Source organism: Ovis canadensis, chromosome 4 (assembly GCF_042477335.2).
Source record: "Ovis canadensis isolate MfBH-ARS-UI-01 breed Bighorn chromosome 4, ARS-UI_OviCan_v2, whole genome shotgun sequence".
Lineage (NCBI taxonomy): Eukaryota > Metazoa > Chordata > Mammalia > Artiodactyla > Bovidae > Ovis > Ovis canadensis.
In genome coordinates, this window is record NC_091248.1 from 76939946 (window position 1) to 76957513 (window position 17568).

At 38.5% G+C, this 17568-nt stretch overlaps 1 protein-coding gene across 2 annotated transcripts in view; it reads left to right on the forward strand.

Annotated features, from left to right (window-relative positions):
- The window catches only part of DPY19L1 (dpy-19 like C-mannosyltransferase 1), a 95822-nt gene that overhangs the window by 26880 nt on the left and 51374 nt on the right, over window positions 1-17568 (forward strand). For both annotated transcript variants that reach the window (XM_069586701.1, XM_069586702.1), the window contains exons 6-7: window positions 427-520; window positions 14390-14447. In XM_069586701.1, coding sequence (XP_069442802.1) covers window positions 427-520; window positions 14390-14447 — 152 coding nt within the window. The remainder of the gene's footprint in view (window positions 1-426; window positions 521-14389; window positions 14448-17568) is intronic.

Below are 17568 nucleotides of genomic sequence, written 5' to 3' on the forward strand. Positions count from 1 at the left end.
CTCACTGGAGCACCTGCAAGTGCCCTTTTCACGCGTCTTGTGCTTTTGTATTAGTATCTCAGAGTAGTTAGGCTTCTCATGCGGTTGCTCAGGGCTCCAAGTCGGATACTGCGTGGCCTCTTCCATACGGCTTCTGCCATGGCCTGCTGAAGCAGTCACAAGCCCAGCCAGACTTAAAAGCAGGGGCACAGACCCCAGACCTCTGCAGGAGGAGTCTCCATGAATTTGCAGCCCTGTTTTATAACCGCTACAGCTACTTCTCTGGTCTCACCTATGTTTCACACTGGTGTCATGTGCTCAGATGGGAACCCAGGCAACCATTTAGTGTGTCTGGCAACCATTTTCAAAATAGTCACAATTTAATGTGAATTGCCAGACACATAAATTAATCTATAGTTAAAACATTTTGTTTTTTAATTTTTAAAGGATTGGGAGATCCTGCTTGCTTTTATGTTGCTGTAATTTTTATTTTAAATGGACTAATGATGGCATTGTTCTTCATATATGGCACATATTTAAGGTAAGACTATTCATTTTTAATATGTATGGTTTATACTGTATACTAGAATAGTAAGAACAGTGAGATAATGATTGACTTATCGTTCAGTTTTATGACAATGTCATTTCTAATATATCTATTAGTAGATAAAAAATTACTTCCTATTGATTGATTTCACTATTGGCATAGCCAGCCACATTTAAAATAATTTTAAAGGATAAAGTAGAGGAGGGCAGGGATATTTGATAAATATTAAATATTCATGGGCTTTTGTACATAAGCAGTATATATTGGTTACCTAAAATATTGGAAACATAAGGGAAAGGACCATTTATTGTCAAATGGTGTTAGTGACTATTCTGCTAATGTTAAACAGAAATATAGTCTATACAGATATTTAATAACTGCCTTCATTTACTTCATAGTTGAGCAACATTTCTAAAACTAAAAGATTAACATATTTTCTGAGTTTTGCGTTTCCATTTCTCCTTTTTTTGACCATTCCTTCTACTACTTGTTTGAATTATTTTAGCTTCAGAGTATTTTTAGAATTTTCTTTTTTGACTTCTTCCTGATTCTTTGAGGTCCAGAAGTATAGCATATGTATGTAATTTTCAATTTGGGTTAATGCATGCGAATCTGCTATTATCCTGTTGTTTTCTTTGCTTTGGAAGTGTGGCATTTTCAGTTTAATACCTCAAAGATCTCTTGCATCCTAGCTTAGTGTCTGAGTATATACCAGTTGCTTGATAAATATTTGTCAAATGAGGAAGCTGTTAGAAGATCAACTTAAAATATATTTGCATAAAGATTTAAGATACTTTGATGCTAATATTTCTGACTTTGCTCTAAATAAGTTCTTTGAATTATGTAATTAGGGGAGACTGAAATGAAAATTCATGATTAAAAGATGTGAAAAATTTTCTTTTTGAAACAAGATACACAGAACTAACTTAACAGAAGTATCTGGTAAGCAGGAGAGGAAGCTGACTTTTGAAGGAAAGCAAAGCCAGGGTGCTTTGTCTCATGAGGAGCCAAAGTTAGATGAGTTTGGGGGGGGTGGGGATCTATTCATTTTGCTGAGTAGTACCCAGCTGTCTTTATTACATTTGGGAAATCAGACTTAAAGAGAAGTTAAAACATGGAACATGACATTCTTACTAAATTGCTAACTTATAGTTATGCTGTTTTTTTAATTGAAAGAAGAATTTCTAAACATTAAAAGTAAGCATGCAATATCATTTTCTTATAATGCTTACTATGACAATTATTTCAAAGGCTGAAGACATAATATCTGCTGCAGAGAATATGAGGCTCTGGGTTTGGTTGAGGGATTCTTGGTGCTTTGGGCCCTGGCCAGAAATTTTTTAGTCTGCAGAGAGCAGTATTCTCCCTCCATGTTCATTTGTTCAGTCTGGACCTGAAGTGCATACTAAGTCGTCCCTTTCTGAGACTGCATGTTTGGGTTCTGAGAGCATGGGGGTGGGGTGAGGTTGGAGATGGCAGCAGTGGTGGGCGTGTGTCAGTAGAAGATAGACAGCAAGGATAAAGTGCTTTCAGTTCTGGAGGCAGGAGAAATTTGTTCTGTGTGGAGCAGTCGATCTAGCTCTGTCTTGGAGGATCAGAGCACTGTGGATAGGTGGAGTCGAAAAGAACCCTGGGGAGAGGCATAGGTGGACATTTTGGGATAGGGAGGGGGTAGAAAGCAGATCAGTTTCCCTGGGATACAAATGACTGAGGAGGGATTGTGGAAGATCAGATTGGAGCAAAGAGTTGGGGTTGTTGATGAATGACCTTAATGCTAGACTGGTTGGAAACCTCTTCCAAGCAAGTGAAGGAAGTAGAAATGTGACCAATAGAGGGACAAGATTCAAAGCTGAGCTATGAACTCATGTGACCTTTGACACCCACCTCACCCCAAAGTCAACCAGTGACCACTTCGTCAAATGAGAGGGCGTTACCTCATAGGGGATTTTAAGATCAGTTTAGTGAGTTGGGACCAGCAATTCCTACTTACGTGAAAAAAGAATACAAATATAAATAATAACACATACCATAGTTTATAAAGTGAAGTGAAGTCGCACAGTCGTGCCTGACTCTTAGCGACCCCATGGACTGCAGCCTACCAGGCTCCTCTGTCCATTGGATTTTCCAGGCAAGAGTACTGCAGTGGGGTGCCATTGCCTTCTCCATAGTTTATAAAATAGATGTTATTTAGAGAAACTTCTGTTTGTTGCTTATTGTATATATGTATATACATGTATGTGTGCTGAGTTGTGGTGTAAAGTCTTATTTCTTACTGTAGTTTTAGGCTTAAAAAAAAAAAAATCTATAGACCACTTACTGCTTAGGGTAGCAGGAGGGAGTGACTTTACCTTAAGAGGATTTGGGTCTTTCCAAATAGCTGTCTCTGGTTCTTCCCCCAGCTTTGAGTGCTGCGTCCTGTTTCAGCTGCACCCATTTCACTGCTCTGAGCCCCGCTGGCCCCCTTGGTGTTGTCTGCCTCTTGTGCCTGGTGGCCTGCCCTATGGAGCTGTGCTTGGGTAAAGAGACCACACTAGTGTCACACGTTTTCATTTCCCTGCATAATCTCTTTAGTCCTGTCCAAACACATCCTAAAATCTAGAATCTTCCTAGCCTCACCCATCCCCAAATGAGCATTGTGGAGTCACTTCTGTTCTCTTGACAGTTATACTGCACCCTGGGGGCCCAGGTGTGTAAATTATACTCTAGCAGGGACCTTGGTTTATATTACGGTGAATCAAGTCTTCTATCACTTTTTCTATCATTTTTTTTCATTGCATTTTTAAATGTTCTTGACATGAATATTTTTAGAAGTCTCAAATTACTAGGTTGTTCTTAATGTTTTCTTCCTTGATTGTTAGGTTTGCCACCCTTCTGATTTTATAAAGGGGGATAAAGCTGCAGACTTCTTATCATGTGGGTTAAGAATAAAGAGGAGGATATCTTAATTGAATTTAGAATCTTTTTTATAAAAACTATGTTTCTATTGAGAAATGAAAGTTGAAATTTCTTTTTTTTTTTTTTAGTTTTTTATTTTTTAAATTTTAAAATCTTTAATTCTTACATGCGTTCCCAAACATGAACCCCCCCTCAAGCAGATTAGAAATGTATAGGTAAATTGAGTATGGTGTTTTTAAATCCAAAAGTATATTTGTTTTAAAATAATACATATATAAGTTTTCTGAAGTCAAGTAAGCCAGTTCATTTCAGCAGAAATGGAAGTGGAAGGGAAAACAGAAAGCATAGACAAGCGGTGAAATGGGGCTGGGCTGCCAAGCTCTGACTTGAGGAGATGAAGTAAGGTATTTTTGCAAACACGACCTATTCATAATATACCTTTTTGTCTGGAATTCTCAGTATTTTAGTATTTCTTCAAAATACCTATTGTTAATTATTTTCTACAAGCTGTGTTGTTAAGTCATAGTTACAGTTATGTATTTCATAAGATAATCTAATATTTCTCAGCTGCAGACTAAGTTTCTGGGGGCCAGTTTCTCAAGACCCTGCATGTCTCTGTTCTGCAGGGAGGTTGGAACATGTGAGACTAGTTAGCAGGCAGTTAGGAAAGTCCTCATTGCTTCTTGGGGAAATTCATTCATTCCTGAGAGATGGAATTCTCTTATTGATAAATACCAAAAGCTTTTCTTGTTGGACCTGAAGGGCAGATGTCATGCAAGTAATATTAATCCTTTTCTTCTTTGTTGTTTGATTTTAGTATTATTCTGGAAATTGAGATTGTTAAGTAAGAATAGATTGGATGGTATATATAACTGTTTATTCACCCTGAAGTTATGGTGTGCTGGTAAATGTTTAACAGCCAGCTCTCTGGAAAAAAATACATATTAAATAAAATTTATTATAAATTTTATTTATATAAAAGATGTATACAAATAATAAGAGAGTTTCCAAACAGGATTTCTTTTTTCTTTTTTCTAAATAGCTCACCAGAGATACTCTGACTAGTTCAAATAAAAGAGGAATGTGGTCCTGGGATACAGAGGTCTTGTGGAATTAGGGAACAGGAAACCCAACTATTTGGGCCTCGTAAAAACTGAAACTGGGAATTTGAAAGGCCTTTTACCCAAGGAGGCCTAGCCTCTCCATATCATCTCACTCTCCTTTTCACTCCTACTGGACTTGTCTTCTGTCTCTATTACTTCTCTGATACAGGTGTCTGTCTGGGGGTGTGTGTGTGCTCCAGAAGTACATCTGTTTCACAAGTTTGTTGCCTTTGATCATTTTGCCTTCCTTTGAAATTTGGAGGAATTCAAAACAAACCTTGAGTATTTCTATTAGTGGAAAACTAATATAGGACAGAATTAGCCCTGGAAGAGGGATGTCCCTTAGAAGATGTGTTTCTGTTTTAGGGCTCATCCCCCTGTTGGTTTTATAGAGTTCATCCCTCCTTGTACGAAGTAGTTATTCTTTATTCGTCACTGTCCTTCAGTCTGTCTGTTTCTTGATTCCTTCCCTTCTGCCAAGGAACATCTCTTCATTTTCCTCTCAGAGAACAGAATGGAAACAAGATTTTTTTGATTGGACTACTGCTTGAGTGTCCTTGTCACCCCCAGTCCAAGCTTTAAAATTCCTGTTCCTTCCTCTACTGCAATCTGGTCGCGCCAGTGGTGAGAATGTGGTCTCATCCGCCTGTACCACCAGCCCCTTCTATGGAGATTATCTGGCATCCAGGCCAAGCCATTCTTTTGTCTGCTTTTAGTCTAAGGATGGTAAAATAATGACATGAAGCCATTCAAGGTCTTCACAGAGAAGTGCTGTGCCCAGCACTTTTGTGCTTAATTTTTTCTTTAGTCTCTCACTGATTTTGATTATGGCTGCCACCATCTTTAGAGTTTCTGTAGTAAAGACGTATAGAAACTGTAGCTGAAGGATGGATAAAAATCCTTTCCCCACAATTCATAAGACAAGAAATAGAATCATTACAGCACCTGATTTTGAGTATGATTTTTAGATCATGTTATAGAATCTTTGAGCCCTTTTCCATTCATTGTTCTCCAGGGTGCCCAGAAAATACCTCTTCTTGGTTTTGGAGCTCCTTCAGCATTTGGCTTTCTATTTTAGATTAAGCATCATCTGAGCAGATCTTCTGTAGAAAACAGTGAGCAGTGAGTAAAGTTGACTCTGAGTCTGCCTAAGCTGCCTGTTACCTCTCCAGACCCTGCTGTCTCCCTGGGCTTTTGTTTGTTGTTCTCCATGGAAAATACTTTTACTGAACTTTTCTTTTAGGGCTTTATAAGAAACAGCTATATGAAACCCCTTATTTTATGTTTCATGCATCTCTGTGATTATCTTCTATAGTACCCACTATCCTCGCTTAAAAAAGCAGTACAATATAGTATTTTATTTCCTTTGGTAATGAATAAGAATGTCTGTTTTCCTGTTACCTGGGAAATTTTTATGATTGTTTTACTTATAGTTCTTTGTCCAGTGAAAATCAGCAAGTTCCCAAATAAGTTTATTGAGCTATTTTTTTATTCTATTCTACAGCTGGGTATGAGACTTTTTAGTGTGATTTTAAAGTTAATTGTTGTTATTTTCTGTGTTGGCTTTTGTGATGAAATGAAGCACCAGTCCCTTGCCCTGTCTGTCCCCATCTCCCATCCATTTCTTTGTCCCGAGAAAGCACTTTCAGACAGTAGTCCATATTTATGTTGTTATGACCGTATAAACATTGCACACTGCTTAGTCAAGTGCTGTGCTCCGTGCTTGGCCCACTAAGTCGTGTCTGGCTCTTTATGACCCTGTGGAATGCAGCCTGCCAAGATCTTCTGTCCATGGAATTTTCCAGGTAAGAATACTGCAGTGGGATGCCATTTCCTCCTCCAGGGGATCTTCCCAACCCAAGGATCAAACCTGCATCTCTTGTGTCTCTTACATTGGCAGGCAAATTCTTTACTGCTGTCCCTCCTGGGAAGCCCTGAGTCTGGTAGGGTAAATAGTTTTTTACATGGAAACAATTATTTTCTTGTAGTTAAGAGTCATCTATTATTTTGTTTTCCTTCACTTTTTGTATACTGATTAATTATTAACCACAGTTCAGTTCAGTCGCTCAGTCGTGTCCATTAACCACAGTTCAGTTCAGTCGCTCAGTCGTGTCCGACTCTGCGACCCCATAAACTGCAGCACTCCACGCCTCCCTGTCCATTACCAACTGCCAGAGTTCACTCAAACTCAACGTCCATTGAGTCGGTGATGCCATCCAGCCATCTCATCCTCTGTCGTCCCCTTCTCCTCCTGCCCCCAATCCCTCCCAGCATCAGAGTCTTTTCCAATGAGTCAACTCTTCGCATGAAGTGGCCAAAGTACTGGAGTTTCAGCTTAGCATCCAAACACCCAGGACTGATCTCCTTTAGAATGGACTGGTTGTATCTCCTTGCAGCCCAAGGGACTCTCAAGAGTCTTCTCCAACACTGCAGTTCAGAAGCATCAATTCTTTGGTGCTCAGCTTTCTTCACAGTCCGCAAGTAAACTGTAAAACAATTTATATGTTGCCAAATATGTAAAATTCACCATTTCCGTTCTCCCACTCGTAAACCTTGGGGCCTCTCTCCTGGAACCCTGTGTCTTTTGGCTCCACACTATACTGGTCAATAGTTTGACTGGTTTTAGAAAAGTTCATTTGGATTTTTCCTAAAAAACCTGAATAAACTTTTTGGCTAATTCAGTACTTTAGTTTTCTTTAGACTTTATTCCACTGTCTTCTGAGATTCACTATAGCTTTTCAAAAGTTAGGTGCTGTTCTGCCATCAGTTCCTTTTGTACCTGGTTCATTTTTTCTCTCTGGCAGCTTTTGGATTCTTTTTTCCATATCTTAAGTAAAGGTCATGATGTAGTAGATTTTGTTTCATTCTTTATATCAGATACTCTAACGGCTTTGTTCCTCTGGACATGTGCATTCTTCTGGGGGAAACTTTCTATATTACTTCTTTGATGACTTTCTCTTCTCCATTGTCTCTCTTTTCCTCAAAATCCTATGGTTTGGATAGGGGACTCTTGGATTGAAATATAATTTTCTGGGTTTTTTTTCCCCCTCCCTTATTTTACCTGTTATGTTTTAGTGTAGTTTCTATGAAATTTCCAGCTCTTCTAAAGAGTTTTGAGCTTGAAGTTTTGTTTTTTGCATTGTCTGTTACCTGCAGATCCTCCTTCAGTTTGCATTGTGAGAAAAGCCTGGCCATTCTTTGGTAGACCATAGCTACTCATCAGAAAATGCCTTTTCTTTTACATGAGGAACCAACCAGTCACACAGTGCAAAGAAAATGCTCTTCTGGTTTTCTGTTCTTCTGTTATCTTCTTTGGCCATTGGAGATTCACAGTGGCTTCCTTGATACTAGAATTTTTTTTTTGTTTGTTTGTTTTTGACTACTTTATTTCTAAATAGGTTCCAGACACCTTGAGGACTTGGAAGATTAGTCTGTATGTCAGACCTCCCTTTTAATTTTGCTTAATGCCCTCCTTTCTTCCCTGGTAGCTCAGCTGGTAAACAATTTGCCTGCAATGTGGGAGACCCGGAATCAATCCCTGGGTTGGGAAGATCCCCCAGAGAAGGAAACGGCTACCCACTCCAGTATTCTGACCTGGAGAATTACATGGACTGTATAGTCCATGGCGTCACAAAGAGTTGGACATGACTGAGCAACTTTCACTTTGTGTCCTGAAGTGAATAGTTATAATTAATATAACCAATTTTCGTACATGTCCTTCTCATGATCCAACCCAAGTCACCTATGAAGTGATGCAGTGGGTTTTTTTTTTTCTTTTTCGTCTTTGTGGCAGAACTAAGATTTTATATCAAGATTTTACTTTTCCCTAGCCCTTCACCTGTTTTAAGGAGAAGTTGAATTTCTTATCCTTTATGCTAATTTCTTTTCATTATTTTACTTGACATTTTTTGTTCATTAATCAGCATTTACTGTTTACACAGGCTGGATTTTTGGTTAAAAACGTGTCTTAAATAGGCTGTGAATTGTATTAGCTCAAACTTTTCCAGCTCCTTGTTTTTTTGTTTTTGTTTTGAATGTTCTATTAGCTTGGTGGGTTAGCACGTCTTGAATCATTTGGTATAACAGTTGTATATGAATATTTAAAAGATAAGTATTTCTCTTCAGCATGCATAAATTGATGAAAGTTATTAGTTGAAAATATTGGTGTCTTTTGTACAAAATCTGCCTCCTCTTGTGTCATTATCTCAGCAAACGACACTAACCACACTGTTTGTTGTCCAAGTCTGAGCCTGAGAAGATATCCATGACTATCCCCTTTTGCTACCTCTGACGTCCAAGTGGTCACAAAACCCCGTTGGTTTCTTTCTTCAGAATATCTCTGGCATCCTTGTACTTCTTTCTTTGCCCCCCAGCATTCTGTCTCCCTGGCACAGTCTGGCATTCTCTCTCTATCTCTGGGACCTCCCAGCACCGCTCTTCCTGGGATACCGTGGTTTTCTCCTGTAGGCCTCTCTCTGCCTAGACTCTCTTCCTCTGCTGTCAGTCCTGTTCCCCACCAGGCTGTTTTGCTCACTGCAGTCATTGTGATTCCATTTGAGGGACTGTAGCAGTACAGTGCAACTGGAGCACAGGTTTTGGGGTAGAAGGAAGAATAGTGAAAGGGATCTGGGGGTACATACACAACCAGATCCCACACAGCATCCTAGACATGTTTAGGTGTTTGCATTTCCTCCGGAGAACAGTGGAATGCCAGTGAAGTATTGAGTGGATAGTTAGTGTGGTTGTATTCATTTATTTGTAACGATGGCATAATGTAGAGAATATATTGTAGGAGGCGTGAGCATGGATGCACAGCCTAATGAAGCTGTGTGGGAAGGTGTTGCAGCCGTCCATGGGGAAGGGGGAGGTGGCCTGAGCTAGTTTAGTGGGGGTGGGATGGAAAGAAGCGGACGGTCTCCAAGGTATTTGGGAGGCATAGTTCATGAGGATTTGTGATTGACAGGTTTTTAAAATTTTGTTTTGTAATTTTAGGACAGCACAGGTTTGCACATTGGTATAATTTTCTCCAGTGGTGCTCAGCAGAGGGTTAAGAAACTCGGTGTGCCTTTGAGGTAGGAGAAAGCTGTGAATAATGGGAATGAGCTAGAGTGTTGGGAGATGACCGCTCTGAGGAGAGCATGTGAGAGAAATGAGCTCTGATGAGCAGGGTTTAATGAAGATGACAATAGAGGAGGCTGCTGGCCTCACCTCTGGGCCTAGAACCATGTAGGAGCCTGACAGAGTGACTCTCCCAGCAGAGTGAGGTTTCAAGGCAGGAGGGGAAGGAAGCATCTGGGTAGAGGCTGAGCTGATGGAGAGGAAATTGTGCATCATGGAGTGGAGGTCCCAGTACCAATGACAGGAAATGTATATTTAACCACAAGGTTCCCCAAAATGAATGCCAGCAGTGTTCTGATTGAAGACTTTTTATGTTTTCACTTATTCTAAAGATACCTTTTGAATCTCTGCCTTAGGAGAGGCTCAATATTTGGCACTACAACAGTTGCAGTGATGTATCAAGAAGTTCACAATCTTGTAAATAAAACTCTTTTCCTTGGTCCTAGCAGACAGAGAGTTAAATTAAAGGCATTGATTATTTGCTTATAAGAGACTGGCAGGACCAAGCTTAGAACTTTTCTCAGCCCTCCTGATTCTCATTCTCTTTCTCACCTTTTACTTTTTCTTTTCTTAATGTTCAAAATATCCCTGCCCCTAAGAGAAGGCTTCTCTGATGGCTCAGTGGTAAAGAATCCGCCTGCCAAATAGTAGTTGCAGGTTCCATCCCTGGATCAGGAAGATCCCCTGGAGGAGGAAATGGCAACCCACTCCTGTATTCTTGCCTGGAGAATTCCATGGACAGAGGAGCCTGGCAGGCTACAGTCCGTGGGGTTGCAAAGAGTCATGACACAACATAGGGACTAAACAATTAAAAAGTTCGAGGGAGGATGCTCTGCTCTCAGTCAGGTCTGGTGGTCTAGCAGGTGCTGAGGCTTACATCTCAAATTCAAGACTTGAAATCCTCTTGATTGATTTGTTTCTAAATTACTCTTTCATATTCTCTTTCCTAAGCATTTACACAGGGTAATTTAATATCAGGCTTCCCTGGTGGCTCAACGGTAAAGAAAATGCCTGCAATGCAAGAGATACAGATTTGATCCCTGGGTCGGGAAGATCCCCTGGAGAAGGAAACTGGAACCCACTCCAGTAGTCTGGCCTGGGAAATCCCATGGACAGAGGAGCCTGGCAGGCTGCAGTCCATAGGGTCAGAAAAGAGTTGGACACCACTTAGTGACTAAACAACAACAATGATTACTTTTGTTTCTTTATTTTGAACTTTGCATGTTTCATAATTCTTTGGTATATAGAGGTAAAAACCACAATGATTAACAGAGCCTACCAAAATGTGATGACTGGTTTAAATCCACTTTACAGAAAGATTTGGGAAAGAAGAAAATTACAAGAAGATTAAACATTAGAGTTGATAGTATTTTTAAGATTTTTTATATTCTTATCCCCTTATTTTATATCTAGGGAAATTAAGGTCCAAGGTTAATTGGGATGTATGAATAACTGTGGCAAATGTTTACCAAGCTTAGAATGCTTTAAAATTTGCACAATAGGAGCTTTCATATTTTCTGACAGTTGGTGGTAATATTGCAGAAGAAACTTTTTTTAACCACTAGGGAATGTTGAAATATCAACTTATCAACTGTAATGGAAAAAAAATGATTTTAAATATTCTGGTTGCTACATCTTTTCTGTTTAGCAAAATAAAATGACCTATGTGATAGTCTTTAAATATCAGAGGGTAGGAAGTTAAACGCTGGGAACACTGTTTTGGATTTATTGCAAGTCATGTCATTTCCTAATGATTGGAACATAGAACATTCCTTGTCGATAAGCAGTTTTTTCTCTGCTCTTGGCTATGCAGAGCCTCAATATACCAGAAAATCTGCCTCTCTGCCTGGTCAAGCAAAGCTGTCTGTAATCAAAAGATGCTGTACTATAATCTTACTATAGGAGAACACTGTATAATTTTGAGATGGGGAAGACCTTCACAGACAAGCCAGGAAATGCAGAAGGAAAAAAGAAAAAATATTGACATTTTACTATAAAATTAGCTACATAAAGTTAAATTTTTTATTGTAGAATAAATCATAAGTTATAGCAAAAGATTTTGTCACATATATAACAGTAAAAAATTTATATCCCTAATCTTTAAATAGGGAAACAGAGAATCCAGTAGAAAAACAGATAAGAATGTGAACAGAACAGTTCACAGAAGAGTAAATGAAGAAAGCAAAATGAAACAACCCACTGACATAATGCTTTTGTACAAATAGGCAGGAAGAACAAATCAAAATAACAGTGAGAAAAAATCTCCACCCTTCTATGGGCAAAATGTAAAAGGGTCTGGGCACACTGGCTTCTGTGTTATAGTGAAATCAACCCTTCGTACACTGGTGAGGGTGTGGACTGGAGTGGGTTTTCTGGAAAGTCCACATTCTTTGACTTGACAGTCTCACAGGTCTATGTGATAGAAGTGAAAACACTATCTTTTACATGTGCAAAGATGTTATTTTATCATTTAAAAAATTAAAACAAGGAACTGAAAAACATCTGTATGACCGATAACAGGGAAAGGGTGGAACAAGTTGCAGTGTTTGTACTGTGCAGTATATGACGTCTGTTGAAAAGAATGCTTTGGGTTAAATGTATGGATTAGGAATAACAGATTGATTAGGAAAGGAACATTTTGGAGGGATGTTAACAGTAATAACATTAAAATATGTGTTTGTGTGGTTATAGAGAGAATTTGGAAGGATGGACACACAACAAATGTTATTGATTATCTTTGGTGAATAGGATTGGAGGAGGGTTGCTGGCAGGAAACCATTTTTTAAAAATATATAGATCTATGGCTTTTTGTCTTGTTAGAATATGTTCAAATTGTTAAAATATATTTGTCTCTTTAATATCTAATATTTAAACATTTAATTATTTAAATCCATAACTCATTCTTTTTCTTAAAAAATTTTAATTTCAGTGGTGCTTCATTGCCGCATGCAGGCTTTCTCTAGTTGCAGCGAGCAGGGCTGCTGTCTAGTGGCAAAGCCCGGGCTCTAGGGTGTGCAGGTTTCAGTAGTTGCAGGGCACGGGCTCAATTGCCTGCGGCATGCATAATCTTCCTAGATTAGGGATCAAACCCGTGTCCCCTGAATTGGCAGGCAGATTCTTAACCCCTGGACCATCAGGGAAGTCCCATAATACATTCTTAAGCTTCCTAAAGTCTCATCACTTAAGTGAGCCTAGAGTTTGCCTGTTTGCTGGTCTTTTGAAATAGCCATGCTATGCCTCTTGAGAGAACCCCAAGTCCTGTACCCTTTCCAGCTCCTTTATCTGCCTTTCTTATTTCTGTAATCCATCACTTCACTGCTGTCTGGCCAGCATGCTTTTTTTGCCCCTTTATATTTCATTTGTGCCGGTCCAAGTTAATAACCAGTGGAGAAAGACCACACAGCCTTATTGTTAGTGTCTCTGTGACAATCTGTGATCTTGAACTTCTATTGATCCCTTAAAGAGGGCTCTAGAGCCCTTCTGTTTTCCCTCCTTACCTCTCTCCTAAGTGCAAGTGGTATTTCAGACACCTCCTCCTCCACTTTCCTCAACCTTTAGCACTGCTGCCTGTTCTCTTGAGCAGCAAGTGGCTCTGTGCCCTAACTCTATGGGGAAAATAGCAACTCTGTAAACTCCTTGCCACTAAACATGCAGACTCCACTTCCCTCTTGAGCCAAGGCTGACTGTCCCAGCCCTTCCTGTTTGCTTCTGGGGATGTTGGGGAGGGTGTATGTTCTCCGTACATGAATTATTCCTGCCATCTCATGTATCTCCCCTGTGTTTCCTCTTTCATACACCCTGAAGAATAAACATAATGGCCTGGAATACCTGTGTCTGATTCTTTGTTGCTTTTCTGTGATATACACATATTTCTGGGTGGATAGAAGGAAGGAAGGATATCTGGATAAAATTACAGGAAAGCAGCATGAGCTAAAGAGAACTCAAAGACCTCAAGAGTAGAGATGAAAGAAATGGTGAAACAAACCTGAAAAGAGCCTTCCTTTCCTTTGCCCAGATGCTTTTGGTCAGGGTCAGAGTAGAATGGGGACGTATTTCACCCTTATCTGAGCAAGTGAAGCTTTAACTGTTAGGACTGTCAAACTATACCATTGTGGTTTCTTAGCTAGAGGTATAAGCCAGATTCTCTTATTTTGATGTTTGTGTTGTGTTTCCCAATTTTTTGAAAATAAATGATAAAACTTAATCTGTAAACGAGTGTTTCACAAGCAGGTATAAAGATAGCTTGGCGATGGGATTTGGGAAGTACTAAATTAGTTAAATCTTTAACGTGCTAACACACTTTGTGAATTTCTAAGAGCAGGAGGCAGTATGGTGATTTCCAGCTTTCTGACCATAAAGGACTTTTCTGTACTAGCATCCATCCTCTCTCCTGAATATATATTATATACAAAGAAAAATAGTTGGTACTAAAGAAGTTTAAAAAATGAAAAAAGAAAGATCAGGTTGCATGGTACACAATAACATGACGAATAAGAATTTTTTATTCCTTGTCAGTTTCTGATTTTCTGTACATTTTGAGCATGGAGAATGATTTTTTTAAAAAAAACAAAACTTTTTTTTTTAAACTAATGTTACATCAGAGGAAATAAGTTGTTTTGTAAATAATAGAGTTCTAGTGTGGCTAAAACTTTTTGTAGTACTAGCAGATGCTATGTTATTTCAGGGTTTTATTAGGATCGACCTGGTTTCTGTTACTGGAGTTACATTTTCTTATATTCTTTTCCAGCGGCAGCCGTTTAGGAGGCTTGGTTACAGTGTTGTGCTTCTTTTTCAATCATGGAGAGGTAGGTAGTAAACAAATATTTTCAAACTGTTTAGGGGTTTTACTTCTAGAAATAATGATTTTCATTTAAGTATTTCTTAAAATTTTAAGACATTTTACTAATACAAAATTTTACCAATATAAAATATAGAAATATATAGAAATTTAAATTTCTTTAAATTTAATCTATAGTAGTAGTCTTTAAAATAGGAGAAGGCAATGGCAACTCACTCTGGTACTCTTGCCTGGAAAATCCCATGGATAGAGGAGCCTGGTAGGCTGCAGTCCATGGGGTCGCAGAGTCAGACACAACTGAGTGACTTCACTTTCACTTTTCACTTTCATGCATTGGAGAAGGAAATGGCAACCCACTCCAGTGTTCTTGCCTGGAGAATCCCAGGGATGGCAGAGTCTGGTGGGCTGCCGTCTATGGGGTTGCACAGAGTCGGACACAACTGAAGCGACTTAGCAGCAGCAGCAGACTTTAAATGTTTAATCTTATTTTGACTGAAATTTTAAACACTAGCATTTATCTTAAATTTTATAACCATTGTATCTTTTGATATATCTCTTAGTGGCTTAAAGAAATAGTGGGTCTGTGTTAATTCTGTATATAATTTAAAATTGTGAAAACTCTTGTTTTAACTGTAATAAAAATAAGCTAGCCATGTATCCATTAACTTCTTGTGGGGGGTAACTTTTTGATGTAGGAGCTATAGTATATGTTTCTATTTTAATGCATTTATATTAAACCTTGATACACTTTTAAGTGTCCTTTGCAGAATGTTTTATTGTATCTATAAATTTGTGCATGTATCTAAGTTCTTTCTAAAGAGAGTAACATTGTAAAAAGCATAGTCTCTGCATCCAGGCTACCTGTGTTCAAATCCTGACTCTGCCATTTCGTGACTGAGTGACCTGGGCAAGCCCTTTAATCTCACCCACCCTAGTTTTCTCTTTGTAAATTGGAAAAATAATGTTATCCATCTCATTGGATTATTGGAAGATTAAATGAGCTCATATCTGTAATGTGTCTCGAGCAATGTTTGACACATAGTTGCTGCTAAGTAATTATTAGCTTGTGTAATTGTATTATTATTGGTAACTTATTTTAGGCTAAATTTTAACAAGATGCCAATAAAATCCTTCTACTAACTTAATTATAATTATAAATGAATTTCTAGTTATATATATATATATATATATATATATGTTTGGTTTTCTTTCATGAAAGTTTTCTATGAGGGGAATTCTCATATAAAAGGTCCGATTGTTTTGTGTGAAGTAACTTAATCCTTTTAAGTGTTTCCACACTGTCTATAATATTTGAATATATACATATTACAAAGGTCTGAGTGTAGTCATACAAAAACTAAACTGTAGACTCGGGGTTGAACTTACTTTTCTTATCATTTAGTGGATTACTAATGAGACTTAAACTAGCACATGCATAGTATTTAAAATCACAGAAATTTAAAGCTAGAGTGACTTTATAGATGAGAGTTATTTGACAATTGATTGCAACATGACATCAGTTAATTGATTTGGTCTGAAGTTTAAACAAAGAAATAAAGGAATTATTTGGCTCTTTTTGACTGTGGATGCTGCTTAGTGCCTTGGTGTGGACCATAAAACATTTGGAAGCACAGATCTGTGAGAATGCCCGAAGAAATAGGAAATAATTGCTTAACAGTGGAAGAAAGGAGCATTGGGTGTTCACAGTGAGATGTTGCGAAGAAAGAGATTATTGAAAATTTTGAAGCCAAGGCACAGTTTTAAATATTACCATCTCTGAAGCAGAAAGGTCTACTGTGTTATTCTCAGTGTATAATTCAGTTCAGTTCAGTCGCTCAGTCATGTCTGACTCTTTGCAACCCCATGAAACGCAGCATGCCGGGCCTCCCTGTCCATCACCAACTCCCGGAGTCCATCCAAACCCATGTCCATTGAGTCGGTGATGCCATCCAACCATCTCATCCTCTGTTGTCCCCTTTTCCTCCTGCCCTAAATCTTTCCCAGCAACAGGGTCTTTTCCAATGAGTCAGCTCTTCGCATCAGGTGGCCAAAGTATTGGAGTTTCAGTTTCAACAACAGTCTTTCCAGTGAACACCCAGGACTGATCTCCTTGCAGTCCAAGGGACTCTCAAGTGTCTTCTCCAGCACCACAGTTCGAAAGCATCAATTCTTCGCCACTCAGCTTTCTTTATAGTCCAACTCTCACATCCATACATGACCACTGGAAAAACCATAGCCTTGACTAGACATTAGGGGTTATTAATTTTTGATTGTACATTTTTCTAATAATTTTGATACTCATGTAACATGAACATCTTTGTTAGCAGTCTTTTCAGTTTTCAGCAGTGAAGTAGTTCAGTTCATTTTTCAGGTTGATAGATTTTTTTTTTTTAGTTTAATACTTTTCAGCTACTTGGGATATTGAAACACACCTAGGGATTACTTTCTACTTAGGAAAGGTTAACTAAATAAGATTAGAATTAAAACTAGTTTTCCTGAATTAGTTAAGTAAATAATTGTACTTATATCAATGACCGTTGGAGAAGGAAATGGCAACCCACTCCAGAGTTCTTGCCTGGAGAATCCCAGGGACGGCAGAGCCTGGTGGGCTGCCATCTATGGGGTCGCAAAGAGTCAGACACGACTGAAGCGACTTAGCAGCAGCAGCAGCAGCAGCAATGACTGTAGCTTTAAAGTATATGTGACCATTTTGAGTAATGACATTAATTGAGAACATAAACTGTAGTTTTGGATAAAATAATTGTGAGATCACAAGTAACTGAAAATGATTTTATTATACTTTTTTATTTATTTTGGTTTTCAGATTGTAAGATTTTCAGATCCTTGTTTTCTTCTGATTTTTAAAAGTGTTGTTTAAAGTACATAGTTTTTATATTGGGGGGGCCGGGACACAGCATCTACTCTGGTTGTAACTATTCATATATTTAGTGAAGTTTTCCAGAGAATCACAGTGTGTGTCGCCCTGGAATATCTGGCTGTTTTCTAACTGGTACCCTTCTTTCTTAGGAGAGTTATTTAAATCATGTGAGTGAGTGGTTTATGTGCTAAAAAACAGTTGTGAATTGTTTCCTGCTTTTAAGTTCTATTTCCATTATTTAATTTGCTAT